The sequence below is a fragment of the Phalaenopsis equestris genome, unplaced genomic scaffold (genome assembly GCF_001263595.1).
Source record: "Phalaenopsis equestris unplaced genomic scaffold, ASM126359v1 Scaffold000889, whole genome shotgun sequence".
In the NCBI taxonomy this organism is placed as follows: domain Eukaryota; kingdom Viridiplantae; phylum Streptophyta; class Magnoliopsida; order Asparagales; family Orchidaceae; genus Phalaenopsis; species Phalaenopsis equestris.
Window position 1 is genome coordinate 462,051 of NW_018165329.1, and position 18,960 is coordinate 481,010.

General features: G+C 32.4%; 1 protein-coding gene across 2 annotated transcripts in view; it reads left to right on the plus strand.

Annotated features, from left to right (window-relative positions):
• The window catches only part of LOC110032223 (rab GTPase-activating protein 1), a 59,053-nt gene that overhangs the window by 25,698 nt on the left and 14,395 nt on the right, over positions 1–18,960 (plus strand). The window contains exons 12-17 of one of the 2 annotated variants that reach the window (XM_020735783.1): positions 8,878–8,939; positions 9,907–9,976; positions 14,049–14,129; positions 14,239–14,340; positions 15,550–15,686; positions 15,969–16,085. In XM_020735783.1, coding sequence (XP_020591442.1) covers positions 8,878–8,939; positions 9,907–9,976; positions 14,049–14,129; positions 14,239–14,340; positions 15,550–15,686; positions 15,969–16,080 — 564 coding nt within the window. In that variant the 3' untranslated portion in view covers positions 16,081–16,085. Of the gene's footprint in view, positions 1–8,877; positions 8,940–9,906; positions 9,977–14,048; positions 14,130–14,238; positions 14,341–15,539; positions 15,687–15,968; positions 16,086–18,960 lie in introns of those variants that run through there. The other variant, XM_020735784.1, reaches the window with a different exon arrangement.

Genomic DNA, 18,960 nt, shown 5'->3' on the forward strand with positions numbered 1-18,960 from the left:
ACCTCAAGTCTTGTGTTTATCCCTCGGGATAGATACAGGATTTGAGGTTGAGTGCTCTTTCATTTAAACTATGGAAAATATGAGGTCAGTTTGATTTCATATTTTTCTAAAATTATATATATATACGTAAATTAAAAAGTCCTTCCGAAGCGGGCGACGGGACTTCGATTCCGGCGACCGACAGCTTCTTACGGGCGACCCCCAAACTTTTTAAAAAAAAAAAAAACTCTCTTTTCCCCATTTTAAGCGCCGACAGTTTGTTGAGAGCTCATTCAGGCACGTGGGGCTTGCAATAGTAAGGTTTTTGTTCCATAATAATTTTTTTCCAATAAACATTGTGAGCAGAGTCAAGCCAGAATTCTTCTACATTTAATAGTGTAATATTTCTTTCAATCAAAATCCTTGCAGTAGGGGGCCTTGAGAAATGAATTGTGGGTAAGTGTACCTGTAAAGATTTTCCAAGGATAGTCCCAATTACATATAAGATATGTAGGTCAAATAAATGAAGCTTTAGTTCAGGTAATGAGAACCAGATAGGCGTAATTGGGGGTCTTCATTGGGATCAAAATTAGGGGTCCATTTGAGCAATTTCATATGTTTGCCCTTGATTGTGATGAATTTCTTTGAGAAAATCCTTGTGTAATCTTCTTCTAGACTCAACTGTATCATAACATCTCTTCCATCGAAATGACTCACCTGGCAAGCCCCAACTACTTTGAAGTCTTCAAAAATCTTTCTGATAATTTCCATCTTTGGGAAACCTAATTGGAAATTTCCAACTAGTGTAAATTTGTATTTTCATGCACGAGTTGAAATTTCAGCATCAGAGAAGAATATTGCTATTTTGCACGCCTTTTTTCTCTATTTTCTTGATGAGATTGCAATTTCCATGTCCTGCAACAAAATCATGGTATATTTGCGGGAATATTAGAGTATTTGCGAGGTGGAAAGTGGAGATGCATTTGTGAACCACTGTTGCATAGGAGGGTTTGACGGGGTTATCACTGGCGAGGGCGGCGGTGTAGGAAAGCCTTGAGGCATTAGCGTGCTTCACACAAGCGCCACAGGAGATAGGGCAATGCAGCGGACAACAGCAGAAAGCACCGCAAGACTGCGACAGGAAGCAACGTCGGCAACGACGTAGCAAACCGAAGACACTTCTGTGGAGATGAATCGAGGAGGAAGACGAAGTAGAAATCAGCCTGCAAACGGAGCCGAAACTATCATGCAGAAGGAGACGACTGCAACGACGCAGCCAAATGCCGTATCAGGAATGAAGACGACGCCGTGTGAGCCTGCGAGCAAAACGAGTTGTCGTCGGCGCAAAACGACGTCGACTATGGAAAGAAAGAAGGGATTTTCAATGTCGCAAAATGCCATGGAGAAATCCTAGCAGAGCCTGCGATGCCGCCATTATATATATATGTTCTCCCTGTATAGCATAATATATATATATATAACACCTCCCAAATGTGCTTTTTCTTCTTATGTTATTGTTATTGTTATTGTTTGTAATCTAAGCATTTTTGTGTGTTAACAAGTGTTGGAACAACGAAATGGGAGGCTATTCCTCTCGGGTGAGGTTTATGAACAAGTGGTAATAGGTTTCAAGGATTGGATGTGAGGTATTGCGATTATACATTTATTTATTTTGGCTATAATTAGTTTCATGGAGATGGAATCCTCTTATTTCTTTTCAATTCACATAACCACAACTAGAATTGGAGAAGTGACTCTCAGTAAGTAACCTAATATAAAGGAATTTGTTGTATTAAAGCAAATGTTAGAAGTTTTAAAGGAAAGATATATATTTATTTATATGTATATAGATGCTTATATTTAATGATCTAAAATCTAGGTAATTCTGCAGTTTCCCTTTTGAATTAAGAGTTTGTAGAAAGGAATGGAAAGATATGGGGGAGGAGTTTTGGTTATTTATTTATTTTTTTGAAAAAGAGTTTTGATTATGAAAATAAGACCAAACAGATCTCGAATTTTTATTTATTTAAATAATTGAACACGACATTATAAGTAATATGTCATCTCGAAAGATGAGAATATCACTTAATAATGAGTTTAATTATTTAAACGAAGAAATTTAGGATATTTGTTTGGTCATAGAAAATGCCATAAGATATTTCCTCTATCTAATCCTAAGATTAGATAGGGTTTAGATTATCCGGGTACTAATTTTGTATAGGCGCAAATGTCAATAGTTAATTGCATCTTAAGCAATCAAAATCAGTTAAGAAAACTCTCAATTAAGATTGTGATTATATCTTCAAGAATACAAAGTTTAGTTTCCGCGATTGATTATTGAAAATTGATTGGGAAAGGCCTAACGTGGAAAGATTATTTTTGGAACCTAAATGATTGAAAATTCGATGTCGAAGCTACTGTGAAAATTTCAACGACATCTCAACTATCTTATGATTCGACTTTATATTTTTGAAAGAGAAGTTATCTAATTTTTTATTGTTGTAATTTATTTAAAAATTTAGGATTTATATATCACGATATAAGATCGTGAGAAAACTTAGGAAAATGAGGATTTGCGTCATCCTAGATGAATAACCTTGGAATCCTAAAACTTATATTAGACTCAGTAATCAACATCATCTGAGATAACGTTGATGGTTTAGTTGAGGTTAGTATTTTGCTTCGTGCTTCGTATTCTCTTGGGTATCTCAGATGTTGATAGTTGACTAACCACAACACAACCTAACTCTATAAAAAAAATGAGTCAAGAAAAGAAGAAAATAATGCCTTGAAAGGTCTATTGTAGGTTCTTATTATTATTATTTAATTATAGTAGCCTTGCAAAACATATTTAGGTTAGTGGTCATATAAAATGTTTTTCATGACATAAGTAATTATTGAAAATTAATTAAATTTTATTTTATGTAACGCCGAACAAGATCCCATATTTCTGCCATCTCAGTATTGCTAGTTATTTTGGATTTACTTATCCTAGAGATGTAGTTAAACCTGCTCAGATCAGAAGACTTGTTAGCAACTATGGGTTGAGCCGTCCAAGAAGCACTCGTAAGTCCAAAGGGTTAATTATTATTATTATTATTATTATTATTATTATTATTATTATTACTTTTAATTAAACCTATTTATATGCTCTTTGAAAACAAATCAAGATTTACTGTTATTAGAACTTATAAGATCCCATAAATCAATTAGGAAAGTGAATATGGTTCTTATAAGCTTAATTATTACATTTTTTAGAAATTTTGGTTGCTTGTGAATTTTTATGAAATATTTTATTGAAAATTTTTGTAATTATTAGGGTCTTAGATATTTTGACTTAAATAACTTCGAAATAATGTAAAATAATTTTTATGTATGTACATTAACTTGAAAAGCTTCATGTTAAAATTTTGTAAATTTTTGCATCTTATTTGATTTATTAGAATTTTTTTACTTTTAAATATGATTTTATTCAAAAATTCATAATAAATCTAAAAGATCTCCCAATCACTTGAAATTTTATTGAAATGTTGTAATATGAATTCAAACGACTTCAAATTTTTTTAAGTCATTTCAAGTTCATTTTAGATTTTTCTTGAATTATTGAACTTATTAATAGGTTTATTAATATAATATAATTAAAAAGTAAATCAAAGTTAATTTGTATTTTCTTTACTTCATTCAATTCAATCAACTTATGGGTGAAGTCCTCATTCAATTTAGAGTTTTAGAAGAGAAGTTAATCAAATTTTGCTAAGAAAGATAAATTTGTAAATATCTTATTTATACTTATCCACTTTTACCTAGGTTGGAAATATTTTTTAAAGGTTTATCTTCATTTTATTAACAATTTGGTTCAATTATTTGGGTTGCATCAATTATATTTCTTTCATTTAGTGAGTGAAAATATAATAGGGGTATTTTTGCAAATTTAAAGAAACTTTCAAATCTACCTCAAAAGCAATTCAAAGTTCATAAATTTTTATGGTATTTTGTTGTTCATGTCTTAATGAAGAGTTCCATTTTAAATGTAAGTGATTTTGAATTATATATAGCTCATTTTGAAGCTCCTAAAGTAATAAAGGTAATTTTACAATTTTGAAGAATAACAAAACTATCCTAAATTACTTTCAAAACCATCAAAATTCACTATATATCTATTAATGTATTCTTCACTTATTTGATTCAAGTCAATTTTTAAATTTCAATAATTCTATTTAATATACTTTTATTTTAATGTTAATTTAGGATAAATTTATAATTTTACCAATTTGATTAATTTTAATGTAATTTTTTTGCAAATTCAACCAAATTGTAGTGGGGTTTCAATCAGTAAGTTAAGCAATTCCAAACAATAATATCCACCATTGAATCATCCAAACACTTGAAAGCTTTAAATTCTCAACAAATTGCTAATTATACTTATAACATTTTGCATATTTTTATTGATTTGATTGAAGTTATAACTAACCAATCATGTTTCATTCCTCCCAATAATATTTCATCATATTTTTTACCCATATATCTCCTAATATACTCCAATTTTATATAAAAGAAATTTTTAAAATGTAAATATAATATTTACAAATTTATTTTCTTAAGCAAGTTTAATAAACCATCATGCAATACTCAAGAGTTACTATCTAATTGAATAAAATGATCACCCATAGGATTATTAATATTTTAGAAGTTATTTCGTAATTTTCCAAAATATATTAACAATTTATAGAATTATTTATTTTAATTGATGCAAAATTACAAAAAAATTTCATTTAAATAACTAACATATCTTTTCTATTCATGAGAAAATTACTGAGATATCTCATGGTCAAGAAGTTCAATATGATATAATTTCATTTTATTTTGATTTATATTTTGAATTTTATGAATTTTTGTTGCTTTAATGGTTTAAAAATTATTTAAAATTTATTTGATGCTATTATATTCTGATTTTATTTTTATTAAATTCTCATAGTTTTCCTGTTTCTAGCATATTTTATTTTATATTTTTATCATTTTTCCTTAATTTTTTATGATATTTTAAAGTTCTGTTGAATTTAAAGAATTTTATTAATTCCTAAATTAGGATTTTCTTATTTAAAACTGCCGCCGCGTGTCGGTTTTTTGTTGGCCGCCGCCTTCTACGTGTCACCTCCCTGTTGGCCGCCCATAATTGCTTTCTAGATCAGTTTTGGAGTCCCAAACGCCATTGCATCAACCCAAAACAATCCAGGCTGTCCATTCTATTTAAGTGGAATGGTAAGAAAATGATCCCAGGGAGCTAAGAGAAGTTCAAAAAACAATTTGACAGAGTTTTTTTTATGGAAATGAGGGTGTCTCTTGTCTTGGCTGAACATGGGGGTATTTATAGGTGATGGCAAGGGGTAGGACTAGGCTCACCATTGGTGCAATCCATTTTACCATGGAAAAGTGAGGTGGGGCTGAGTCAATTGAGAACCAGTGAAGGTGAGCCAAATAGATGGGGTCTCCAATGGGAAGGTGCCATGGTAGAATTCAGGTTGGGCAAGCTTGGCCCAAGGAGCCATGGTCATGGGATGGCACACGTGCCCACCTCTCCTTACTGTTAGGTTGGTTATAATATCAGTGGAGGAGGTTTTGGGGAGAGCCAATGGGAGAAAAGCATTTGATGAGGAAGTTATGCATGGAATATTGCTTAAAAAATGGCCAAATACGTTTGAATTTGATGGGTTCAAATGAACTTGAAAGTGGCTCACAGTTCACTTAAATTTTGAAGTGAATTCAAGATGAATTTGACAAGTATATGGCAAGGGGTTTTAAGACCAAATTTATGTGAACTTTAATATGAATTGTGACCCATAGGAAGCCCTCAAAAAAATGAGTGGGAGTATGAGTGCAAATTTTGATTGTATGCTTTATTATTATCATCTTATTATATATTTTTTAATTTTTATTAATAAATTTGATTATTGAAATGTTACAAATTGTCTTCTTAAATTTTATTTTACTATATATATTTTTTAATATTCAATTCTTATTTATTATTTTTGAATCTTTTGTATTTTGTGAATTTTTTAAATTTTACTTCGAAAATTTTAAAGATTATATTTATGGATTTTTGAAAGAGTTTCTTTTATATTAATTTTGATTTAATGATTTTTTTATTAAAAGAAAATAAAGCTTTATTTAATGGTTTTAATTATTAAATAGATAGCTACTTTCTTATTTTAAAGAATGCTTCATAATCAAAACAAGCTCCCTAAAAGTCAAGAGTGGAGTTATCTAAAGGGTGAGTGAAGTTGCCTCAAAGAAAGAATCACACCAAACCTAAACCCCTAAACTCAGAAGTTTTTCTTAAGGCTTTTCAAACCTATATGAACTCCACTTGGGTTTCAATATGTTGGTCTCAGTTAACCAACCAAATATTGAGGATTTAAAATCGAGCATATGAAACTATAAGAGGTTAAGAAATGGTTCAATTTTTAGTTGGAGTGAGTACCAACACTAGTTCTCTAGGAGAGTCATTAGGAAAATCTTAAGGCTAGATTCTACATTCTAGAGAAAAAAAGAGACGAATCACATAAAAATGAGGTCAACAAGGGGTTCGATTGTCAAAAATTTAAGTAAAAAAAATGTCTTATATTTAATGTGATTAATCCAAAATCTAAGTGACTCTTTATTATTTCTCTTTGTAATTTGCATTTGGAGCTAACTTTCTTCATGGGAATTGGTTGTGGGAAGAAAGAATAAATATGAAGATTAAAAAAACTAGAGAAAATGTAGTCTAGAATGTGGGGAAACCAATTTGAGGTAGGAAATCTCATTTAAGATTATTGCGTCAAGTCAAGTTTAATATAAGAATTTTGAGAATTTCTTAAGCGACTTTTGATTCTAAGCTGTGTATACTACAAGATGAATTCGAGGATACTAATATGGTTGTTCTGCCAATTCATGTGAGATAATCATGTGTTAAATTAATAATATAATATTTAATAAGATTAATATGTGATATATTGACACCAATTTGTATTTAGAATTTCTTACATATTGTCGAATGCCTGTAGATATTATAGAAAAATAAATTTGAGTGGATACTATTGATTTTACTTATTTTATTGTATTCTTAGTCATTTCATTAAATGATTTGCTTGCATGTACGCTCATATAATTGTAAATACTCGTGAGAGATGATTTTTAACAGATAAAATGGTCAAGAGAATGTCAACAATATTGTGATAGGTGGATAATTATAGTGACGGCCTATGTAGCTTAAAATAACACAAAAATTAAAGAATTCTTGACTCTTCATATTGAGATTAAAATGGAAATTTTAGTATTAGAGAGACCATTGATAATTATCATGTTGGGAGATGATCAACCTATATTAGTGGTTGTTGTAACTGACGGGCTGTGTGATGATCCAAGAAAATGAATTAAGTTAAAGTCTATTTAAGTACTAGTGAAATTACTAAGTCATGAAAATAAATAATAAATATAAATGTACAAGTAAATAAATTCATATGATTGCACAAGGAGTTAAATTGATATGGAGATTAAATTAATTATGCACACTTCTCTGGAGTTAAAAATTGAACACAAGGAGTTAAATTGATATGGAGATTAAATTAATTATGCACACAAGGAGTTAAATCGATACGAGTGAAATTGATATTTTCTAGCTATGTATATTTTTTGTTAATTAATTGTGCACACTTGCACACTTCTCTGGAGTTAAAAATTGAACACAAGGAGTTAAATTGATATGGATATTAAATTAATTATGCACACAAGGAGTTAAATTGATACAAGTGAAATTGATATTTTCTAGCTATGTATATGTTTTGTTAATTAATTATGCACACTTCTCTGTGTTGTGGAGATTAAGGCTTTGCTGTATAAAAAATGATCTTAATTTATTAGAACTAAATGAAAATATGATACTAAATAGGACGCAATGGAGAAAAAGGATTTATGTAGCCAACCCCATGTAGTGGGATCAAGGCTTTGTTGTTGTTGTTGTTGTTGCTTCTTTGTGTTGTGGATGAATTTTGAATTGAATTGAATTGTTTCTATTTGTGATGATTAAGTGAGACGAATCATCCATCTACTTGATCCCGATTCGTGCAAATTAGGATGAGCGTTGGTTAGAATTATTTCTTTGAACATGATTTATGGGTGAGTTTTTGGTACCTGGGAAAAATGGATGGCGATTTTTTGAACGTGACGTATGGTAAATTAATTGGGAACATTTTAGCTATTCTAGTTTAGTAATTTTTATTTGTTTTAAGTTATTTATTTATGGAATTTTTTTTTTCAAATTGTTTATTTATGGATTTTTTTTAAATTGCTTCTTAGTTTACTTATTTTAGGACATCTTATTATCCTATTCTTTTTTTCTCAATAAACAAAGCAGAAGTTCTTGTTATGCTTTATGGAGACGTTTTGCTTCAGCAACCACTCTCCTCATGGTATCCTCTATTTTTACAACAAAGTCCATATGTAATCCCTTTCAAACATCCCTTGCGCTTTATCTCTAAATCCTCTCTATTACACCTCTTATTTCTCTTTCAATTTCCCAACACCAGTTTTCCTGAATGCATCTCTCCTTTGGCCTTATCATTTTCCATATAGCCCTTCTCTATCACCACTCTTGATTTATTTTCTCCTTCTGTCTGCATCCCACCAGTTCCCTCCTCCCTTACCTGTCTCCCACCAGTCTTTTGTCTCTCTTTGGCCCCTTTGTCTCATAAATTCAAATTTATTTTTAAAGCTGCTTATTTTTTTATTTGAGAACTTCTGGTCACCAAATAAGAAAAAATACTTGATTTATTCATCAATTGCTTCATGCATGACTTCAACGATCCGTTGTCACTTATAATTCTGCCTTCCTAACCAATTAATATTTTTGTGCATACTCAGGTAACTTGGTTAAAGGCTGAGTTATGTAGATTGCTGGAGGATAGGAGATCAGCTATCATGAGGTTACTGTCCTTACGATAAAAATTTGCATATTTTTAATTTCAGTTTCATTCAAGAATTTTAAACCTGTTTTATGCAAACTAAATTTAAGTCCATAAACTAGTAATGTATCATAAAAAGTTTACAGAATTTGAATTTGCAACAGAGGAATTTTCTTTTAGCAAATGCCGGGATCCATATGATAAGTTATATCCTTGCTGCATTGTTTTCTCATGTTGCATGCTTGATGTTGTTCCCGAATTATTATTTTAGTGCTGGTTTGTTTTATAATATACAACTGTTTGTTTATATGATAAAGATAGGGATCAATACCCGGAATCTTTGGGTGTTTATGTGCAATTTTTTAAATGGTTCTGATTTAAGTCATTCAGGTTAGACTAATTTTACTCATTTTATTACCCTGGAGTAATTTCCTAGGTCACGAGTCAAATGTTAAGGAATCAGTCTCGAATAGCTTAATGGACTTGCTTATAGTTGGTGTGATTTAAAACCTGATACTGTTTGGTCTGAAATAGCTGTTTTCATATTGGTTTAGCACCCAACGATGCAATGACAACTTCTATAAAGATTTCTTCTGTCTTGGTTTGGGAAAATTAAACAGTACTCTCTATGCTGAGTCCAATTTATTTTATGTAGCTTTTTAATAATATTGTAAATTCTACCTTTATGCCAGCTACCATGTCTCATGATTTCTATGAACTATTGAAGGTCGTTGCAGAGAGACCTTACATCCTTTTGCTTTTAATCTTTGCTCGGGTGCTACTGTCAGTATGTTGCTATGAATATGCATAGCCTTTATTTCTGCTTATTGATATGTTTGTCTTCTTGAAAGGTCTACATGCATTAGTGCAAAATGCTATTTTTTATTTGGACAATCATTCAAAAACATTATTTTTTTGGTTCAAAGTAATAACATAGCTTATTTACAGGCATTCTAAATTCCATTCACTATTAATGTTATCATATTAGGGCAGACGAATTGGAGATAGCATTGATGGAGATGGTTAAGCAAGATAACAGACGGCTCTTGAGTGCTAGGGTATGTTTTCATATTTGGTTTCTATAATATGATAATTGAAACGAACTTTGTTCTTTCTTTTGGAGCTTTTTATTTGAAATACACAAGCACATGCAACTTATGTTTTAAAATGTTTTAGAGTTTAATCTGCATTCAGTCTTGCTAGTTTTTTTTTTAATTATTATATTCTTAACATTATTCAGATATATCCTGGTTAATTTCACCATTGAATACCGGTGAATATAATTTTGTCCGTATCATGTAAAGGGATTCTCCTTCTTCCATTACCATGATGAAATCACCTTTTTTTTTGGGTAGCTCCGCTGTCATAAATATCTTTACAGGAGGGGCTCTTAGGAACTAATTTCAGTACATGTTCTTAGCGACAATGATTCTAGTGCAAACTGCATAAGGCTGTGGTATCCATACTATATAAGTTTATGGATTGATTAGCAAGATGAGTTTAAAAATTAAAGAACATGTAAATGAACGTAGATGGTAACAATTATTTTCTTAGAATGCATTAGAATTTAGAACAATGTTTGTAATATCCACTACTTTATTTTCTTGATTTTGTATTAAGTATTTGATTAGTCTCTTATATTGTCTTGGGTGAACTTTGTGACCACCTAGATCAGGGTTTGAAATTAACCAAAGTGGGAACAAACAGTTGGACGGAAAAAATTAAAATTTTCTTTGTTCATTTTTTTTTAGTTAACATTTAACAAATAAAAGAGATATTAAAGAAACTAAATCCAAACAATCCAGTTAAATTTAACTCATTTTAGGTTGTCTGCATCTTTTATAAATATTTTTTTTCTATTATCATATTTTAATCAACTAATTAAACCTTACAAGTTAGTTTAGAAGAATTGTGAGCTAACTAAAGTTAGTGAATACTCACACTTCTGGACTAAAGAAACACAATGATAAAGAAAATAATATGCATGCTAGTTAATCTTTTAATAAACAAGTATGAAATATTTTACAGTTTATGAATATGATCGCTTACGTTGTTTCATAATGTTCAATGTGTTTTACCATGTAGATAACATGTTTATGCCATTTTATATCTGTAAAACCATTATAAGAGTATATTCTAAAAATTTGTACTAGTTAAAGTACTTCAATATCAATATTTTTTTCTTTTTATGTGCACGAGTACCTTAATATTCTTTCGCTAGTACCATACATGAGTGAATTCATAATAAAAAATGCACATTTAAGCATATTATAACAATCACTATCTAAGCACAATCATTTTATTCACATTTGTACGCTGAAGCGATCCCATTGTTGCTTCCCACCTAGCTCACCCTATAAGCAGTCCTGTCATGGCTTCCCAGTTAGCTCGATTGCAATTGGCTTGCACGATCCCATCATCGCTTCCTAGTTAGCTCTTATCACGACTGTATCGCCCGATACGCGATGCTGTGCTCTGTGCTGCGCTTCAATCCTGTCATTGGCTTCCCAACTAGGTAGAATAGACTTGTCTGGTGCAGTTGATGGTACGCGATGATCCCATCGTTGGCACTGTACGCCGTGATCTTGTTGGTTTCCCTTCTAGTTTCGAAGCATGACTTTACTTAATGTCAGGTTATGAACGATCTATAGTTGGCTTCTTAGAGAGTTATCGCGACTAGGGCTTTGTGGTGAAGATGGATTTATGCTATGATACCAATTTATTATGATCCAAGAAGATTTTTCCACAGAAGTTGAGACAAACAAAATATTTTTCTTTGCTAACAAATGACAATACAACTTAAACAATAAAGATAAGCACCTACAATTAGAGAGGTAGACAATCTCTCCCAACACGTACATTTTGAGAGGTAGGTGATCTCTCCCAAACCCCAAACTAAGACTCAAGACCATCATCTCATGCATTACCTAACTGTAAACATATTAACCCTATTTATACTCCATAATAATAAATAATAAATTACTAAATTGCAATTTAGGCGCTAGCATAATACTATGACACATCCGTCTTCTTAACCTTTTCTTTCATCACTTAAGCTGTCTATTATTGATTTTTTATCATTCAACACAATCTATATGGCGAATTTACGAAAAATTATATTTTATTTTCCATGATATTATTTTATTTAGATAATATTTTTTAGGAACTTCTTCATTTCAAATGCCCAAACTTTGTTTGAGAAGTAATATCTTCATGTGCATTCTCAAATTTTTGCATAATGGATTCGCGATAGTTAACACACTCAATCCTTAGTATCATTTTATATTTTAATAATATTTGACTGACTAACATCCATTTAAAACCGACAAAAGTTGGCTTACCACCACACAAATATTATAACTTGTTGACCATAAAAATGGAATTAAAAAATTTAAATAAATTGAAATTCTACGTAATTCCCCTTCCATTCCTAAAACTTACCTGCATCCTGACGACATCATTTTTTTCCTGGGATGAAAATGACACTCCCTCGTTGTTAACTCCAACCTCTCCCTTCAGGTACGAAGCATAAATTGAAGTCCCTTCTTCACTCTTTTGCTCGGCTGCTTTTCATATAATCCTGTCTAGGGATAGTTTTGATGGCAACGACAGAATTGTAGGGTAGAAAGGCCACTGAAACTTCTTGTTCAAACCGCCTTGCCCCATCTTGTGTGATACACTTGCGACTAGAGGCAACGGGAAAACAATGATGGAATCAAGGCATACAAAGACCTTTGTAACTCTCGTCTCTCTCCTTTGCTCCACATTCCTCACAATGCAGTTGTGACTTTGTTAGCGAGAAACCAACTACAGATCACAACTGATAATGACCTCCGAAACTCTCGACCTTGTCTACCTTCGTGCTACAGCCATGACTAGAGCCAACAAAAGAGCAATCACCAGATTGCAAAATACGCTGACCTTCCAAACTGTCGTTTGTCGTCTGTATCTCATGCGACCCACTCGTCGAAGTCCCTTCTTCCTTCTTGTGATCGTGATTCCCGTGATACAATCGTAGTTAAGGCAATGATGTAATTGCTATGTACAAAGAACCTTCGAAACTTCCATCTTGCCTCCTAGCTACTTAAGCTGCATTATTGTGCCACATCTGCCTTTTTTCCATTACTACTGAAAGCAACTACGGGATCATGACATGTGGAGACCTTCAAAACTCCAATCTGCACCTTTGTCGGACTCGATCCCAGCACGTCAACCAAGCTTTCCTTCCCAACTTTTTTATTAATGTTTTATAATTTATATTGCTATAAAAAAAAAGATTTGTATTTTTCTTTTGTCTTGCCAGTAATCGCTGATCCAGTCATTTCACCATCCTCTACACCACTAGTTCCACTTGAAAAGCTATGAAATAATCGCGGCGGGGTGGGGTGGGGTGGGGTGGGGAGGGATTTTATTAAAATAACCACGCGAGGAGACCTAATCACCTATCTAGTGGAATTAAGTTTTGTACTGGGAGATTGTATACTCAATCAAATGGCTTGCATCAATGTACCGAACATTGAATATTTATTATTTTTATTTTCCTAACAAACTCAGTAAGATAATGGTTGTTGATATAATCCACCAATGAGTGGGAACTCTTTAACGACTGCAACTCGAGAGGGGATTTTATTAAAATAACCATGCGAGGAGACCTGATTACCGATCTGGTGGAATTAAGTACCATTCAGGAAAATTGTATACTCAATCAAATGGCTTGCATCAATGTAACGAACATTGAATATTTATTATTTTTATTTTCCTAACAAACTCAGCAAGATAATGGCTGTTGATATAATCCACCAATGAGTGGTAACTCTTTAGCAACTGCAACTAATGCTAATGTAGTCAGTGCTCCATCTTATATTTCCTTAAGTTCAAACTATTTTTTAAACACTTTTCTTAGATCATTTCAAATCAAATTTTGTGTTATTTGTTGTCTTCAAATATCAATTTAAATTATATGTAAATTTTTTTTTGTCTCCTTATTTTCCATGTAATTTCTTTAGTATAGAAATTATCTCCATAGTGAATCTTTCTAGCCATCTATAGTAATAAGAATAGAATTTTACCAATGGCCAAATGAAATCATCTCATCAATAACTCTTTCTGTTTTGTTCATTTACTTTTAAGGTCGAGCAGCTTGAGCAGGAAGTTTCAGAATTGCGGCAAGCTCTTTCAGATAAGCAAGAACAGGAGCAGGCCATGCTTCAGGTATTGCGTTCGACCAGTTTCTATTTGTACCTTTTCTGCATGATCTGCTACTTGCCTTCAGATATTTAGGATGTGCTTTATGTCATAATATATGAACGCATAATTGCAGGTCTTGATACGGGTTGAACAAGAGCAGAAGGTAACGGAAGATGCCCGCATGTTTGCCGAGCAAGATGCTGCTGCACAAAAATATGCTTCCCACATGCTCCAGGTTTTTTTCCGCACTTGAAGTTTAGTTGTATTTCTCTTTATGCTGCATCTCTTATTGTATTGCTTGTATTGAAGCAATTAACTTACTGAACTTTGCAATGCACTCTCTATTTGCCACATTCCATTATTGTAATGTTGTCTACTCCAAGTTTACATATATTACCTCAAGTAAAAATGAATGGTTTTCAAGATTGCTTTGTATTTTAAAACTTTATGAGATCATAAGAGTAAGTACCACTCGAGACAATTCTGTTTAGTACCAATAACTCTGTAGCATGTACTGTGGTCAGTTTCATACCGATCAATTAATTACTTGCATGATGTAATCTCAAATCAAAACAACCCAAAACCATAGAATCATAATGATGCAGTACATGAACTTTGTAACTCAGGCTCATGGCTTCTCCAGACTGAATCCACATACGGCTAGTTCCTGAATTTAAACTTGTATTTTCTTATAATGCTTATTTTTATATAAATTAGCTTGGAATTATCTTTTTAAATATCCTTAATTTATGTTTCAAATTCTATAGGATTTGATTTTAATTTGGATTAGATGATATGATTAGTTGATCTTTAAATTTTCAATTCTTTTTCTGTAAATAGTGCTAGTACGATATTTTGTTTATTATCCTCAATATAAATGAAGTATGCCCCATGATTATCCTAGATTCCAACTTAAGCACTGGTTCATCTCAAAGAAATCCTGTGCTTCTAATCTCTCTCTCTCTCTCTCTCTCTCTCATATGCTCATCTTGTGGCAATTACTGCAATACTCTCCCTTTTCAAGTCAAGCCTTACAGCCTCATATTCCTAAAAAAGCCAACAATATGAAGAGGCTTTGCTCGTTTTATTCAATTAATTTGTGCTTCTTCTCTTTTTAATGGATTAAATGTGTGTAATCCTTTTTTTATCCTACAATGAGTGACCGACGTCATTTTTAGGTTTTAGTGTGATGGTTACCATGAATATTAGCTGATTCCAAATATTTGGCGTACGGGCTGTTGATGATGATGATGATGACATTAATGCATCTGCCATTCTTCTTGTCATTTTAAAAGTCATGCTTATTTTGCCTAATATATAATCCAGTCTCTGCTGATACTGTAAGCTTACATCATATGTAACTAATTCAAATTGCCTTAATTTTATTGACCTACCTTTCTTTACTTTCTGTATGTATTTATCCATTCTTACCAGATTCATGCAGGAAAAGTATGAAGAAACCATGGCTCTGATTGCACAAATGGAAAAGAGGGCTGTAATGGCTGAAACGATGTTGGCAGCTACCCTGCAGAGTCAGTCCAGCCCAACAAAAGCACAAGGGCCTTCATCTACTTCTCCAAGGTAGATTTTTCTTTTCGTGCGATAATTCAAGTCATGTTAACGAGTATCTTCTATGCTGCTGATCTAGTATAGGTTTCATGTGCATGGTAATGACTGGGCCATCTTTTAAACAGCTGCATTATTTATTGTCTTTCACAAAACGAATTTTCCTTCAATGGCTGATTGAAGGGAAGACTGTCAACAAGTTAATTGTATGGATAAATAGACTCACCTTTTAGCAAAAAAAAAAAAAAGACAAAGTAAAAAATTAATAATAATAGCCTTATTTTCTGTTTTCGGCAGGGCGTCGTTGGATAACTCACATGCAAGGACCAATCAGGACACACAGCAGGAAGTTCCATCTAGAAAAATCAGCCTGCTTTCTAGACCATTTGGTCTTGGCAGGCGTGATTGAATAAGGTAGGTTTTATTCTTCTTTTAGCTTTTTAAAACTTTCTAATAGGCGTACAAGGAGCTATAGTGATGCATGACACAAATATTTGACATGTCAACACTTTTTTTGAATCTGGCTTATTTATACATATTACCCGCTATATTAGGAGTAGGTATGCAATAAATAGTAATAAGGCTTTCTTTATTTAAAAATTTCTTTCATAAAGAAAAAAATAATAGAAGATTTGTCTTTATGAAAGAGACATCATGATTTGTTTTGATTTCTCTTTAGATTAGTTATTGTCATTTTCTTATATCTAAAATCCTCTATATAATAAGATAATATTTGTAAAGGATTTAATTGATGTAGAATTAAAAAAGCTTGCAAGCTAAGGGCAGATGACCTCCTCTCCCTCTCTTGGCTTCTCCATCCTTTTTCTGTTTCTTACTTTCTTTCGTCCCTTGGGAGGACCCCATCCCTCATTAGTCTACAACCAATGTGCAGATTGTCATCAACATCATCAGGCCTCCAAAAGTTTTTAGCTTCAAGAAGATTCTTCTTGCTTTCATGTTGACATCAATTGGTACCAAAGACAAATGGTGTGTGAGTTCATAGAAAATTTGAGTTTGAAGTGCCCCACTATGTGGATTTCGAAAGATCCTCGTGATCTTAGGAGAGGAAATCAGACTGTACTATTTGGTTGGAGTGAGAATTAACAGTGGCATTTTCTCCCAAGCTTGTCAATCAATTGAAGACAAATGAGTTCTGTATCATAGAGATACTCCATAATGAAAAGACTATCTGTCATGAATGACAAATGCTATCAATCATGATTTTTTTAATTATAGCTTGTTTGTTTTCCTATGCGCTTAGCTCCCGATGATTAATTTTTGTCATGGACGAGAAGCCGAGGAAAACTCTTGATTAAAGATGTTTATATTTTTTTTTTATCATAAGGGTATTTCTAAGTTGTCATTTTAATTAGAGGATTCATAATTTGCAAGGAAATCACAAATGAGCACAATAGTTAGGGAGGAAGAACGATGTCAGTAATAATGATGGTGAAGATGTAGATTTATAATCCATTGAACGAGGGTTGTTTTATGGGGAATAGCAACTGGATATCAACCAACATGGATGAGGGTGAGGTAGCTATTCTATGAGAGGAATTGGATCTACATTTCCTTAAACCATGGAGAAAATTCCCAAGGGTGATTGGACCTAATCGATTGATATATGAAGGAAAATATAACGTTGGTGTGTTTGTGATGGATATAACAAGGAGTAGTGGGAATTGAGCCGATTTTTAGGTTATTGATTTTGTGTGTTGTTTATACAATAGCTTAGGATGCTAGGAAAGTGATGTTGAAGTTCTTTGGGGCTGTGATGGGAAAGTTTTGCTATATGGAGTTGATGAAAGGCGAACTTGCTGGATTGAGACATTTTAACAGATTGGCTTTATCGGTAAAAGCTAGAAGAGAGAAGATGTGGAACATAGAGTTATGCTCCAAAACATTTAAGAGGACTGTTGAGAAGATGACGAGTAAATGAAAACCCCCCAAGAATGAAAACCTTATCACCAAAGTAGGTTAAATTCAGGTTATGAACCAAGGTTCAGAGTTGCTACTGGGCAAATCTTAAAGAAGAAGCAACACTACACCCAATGTGGATTAATTTTTTTATTATATAATGCTTATAAGCTAAATTTAATGTATACCCACACATAAGTTTAAGAAGATAAATATTTGTAGTAATTCAAATGATCAAGAAAGATTATGGAAATACACATACATGATTGTTCTTGGACGGTCACATGATTTATGGAATATGAAACATTTGTTTCTTCATTTTTTTTGTCATCACATGAGCCGGTCATAATTAATTCTTTATCATTGTACTATTTATGCCATCTCATGACCATGGTCATGCATAGCTTTATGCAATTGACAAAATTGTCCATGATGCGGCCAGCCAATGTAAGAATGCATGTTGAGTGTTAAAACATGCAAAGATAGCAATAAGATGTTCCAACATTTTTACAACTTTTTTTCCATATAAAAGTAAGAGGACTATATGACGAGTGTGTAAAAATATAAGAAAATATAAATGCATTATAATAATATGACATTTATCGAGGAGGTCATCGATTTAGTCATATCATGTCTTCTATTAATCTTTGTATGTTATTAGTCTCATTTTTAACTTACATCACTAATAATAAGTAAACACACACCTAACTGTACAATTAAAAGGCAAATAGCATCAAGAGGACTGAATAGAACATATGCCTACTAGAAATGGCATGCCTTCTGCTGACCTCCATCGAAATGAAATAAATGAAAGTGAGAGTTTAACATGAGTTTCTAGGTCAAATTTTTACCAGGCAGATGAGATGGTAGATAAGACACTACCCAAATATCACACCCTCATTTTGTGAGGACTTTAAGACATTGGTTTCCCATAGTCATAAGCCATATGATTAATTATCCCTCTTGATAATGAGACAAAATTGGGTCGCTCTCTAGCCACATGATATTATGTATTTCGACAATGTTAGGCTTTTTATTTAAGTATCTGATGCATTTTTCAGTTTTTTCTAGTTTTGGAACAATTTGTGATTTTTGTGTGGGCAGGGTGCCATGTTTGGACCCTCCCACACATTGTATATGAATCTTTCTTTCTATTTAATATATTACCTTTTTGGGCTTTAAAAAAAATCATATTAAAAAAAGGTAGTATTCAAGAATATTACTCGCCATATGTGATATGCGCCCCGTTAGAATCGAACTCAGGTCAGAGGGGACTTACGACTGACAATGCAACTGTTTACTAACTTGCCACCCAAGGGCGCACATACATTTAATTATATATATATATATATTTATATATATATATATATAT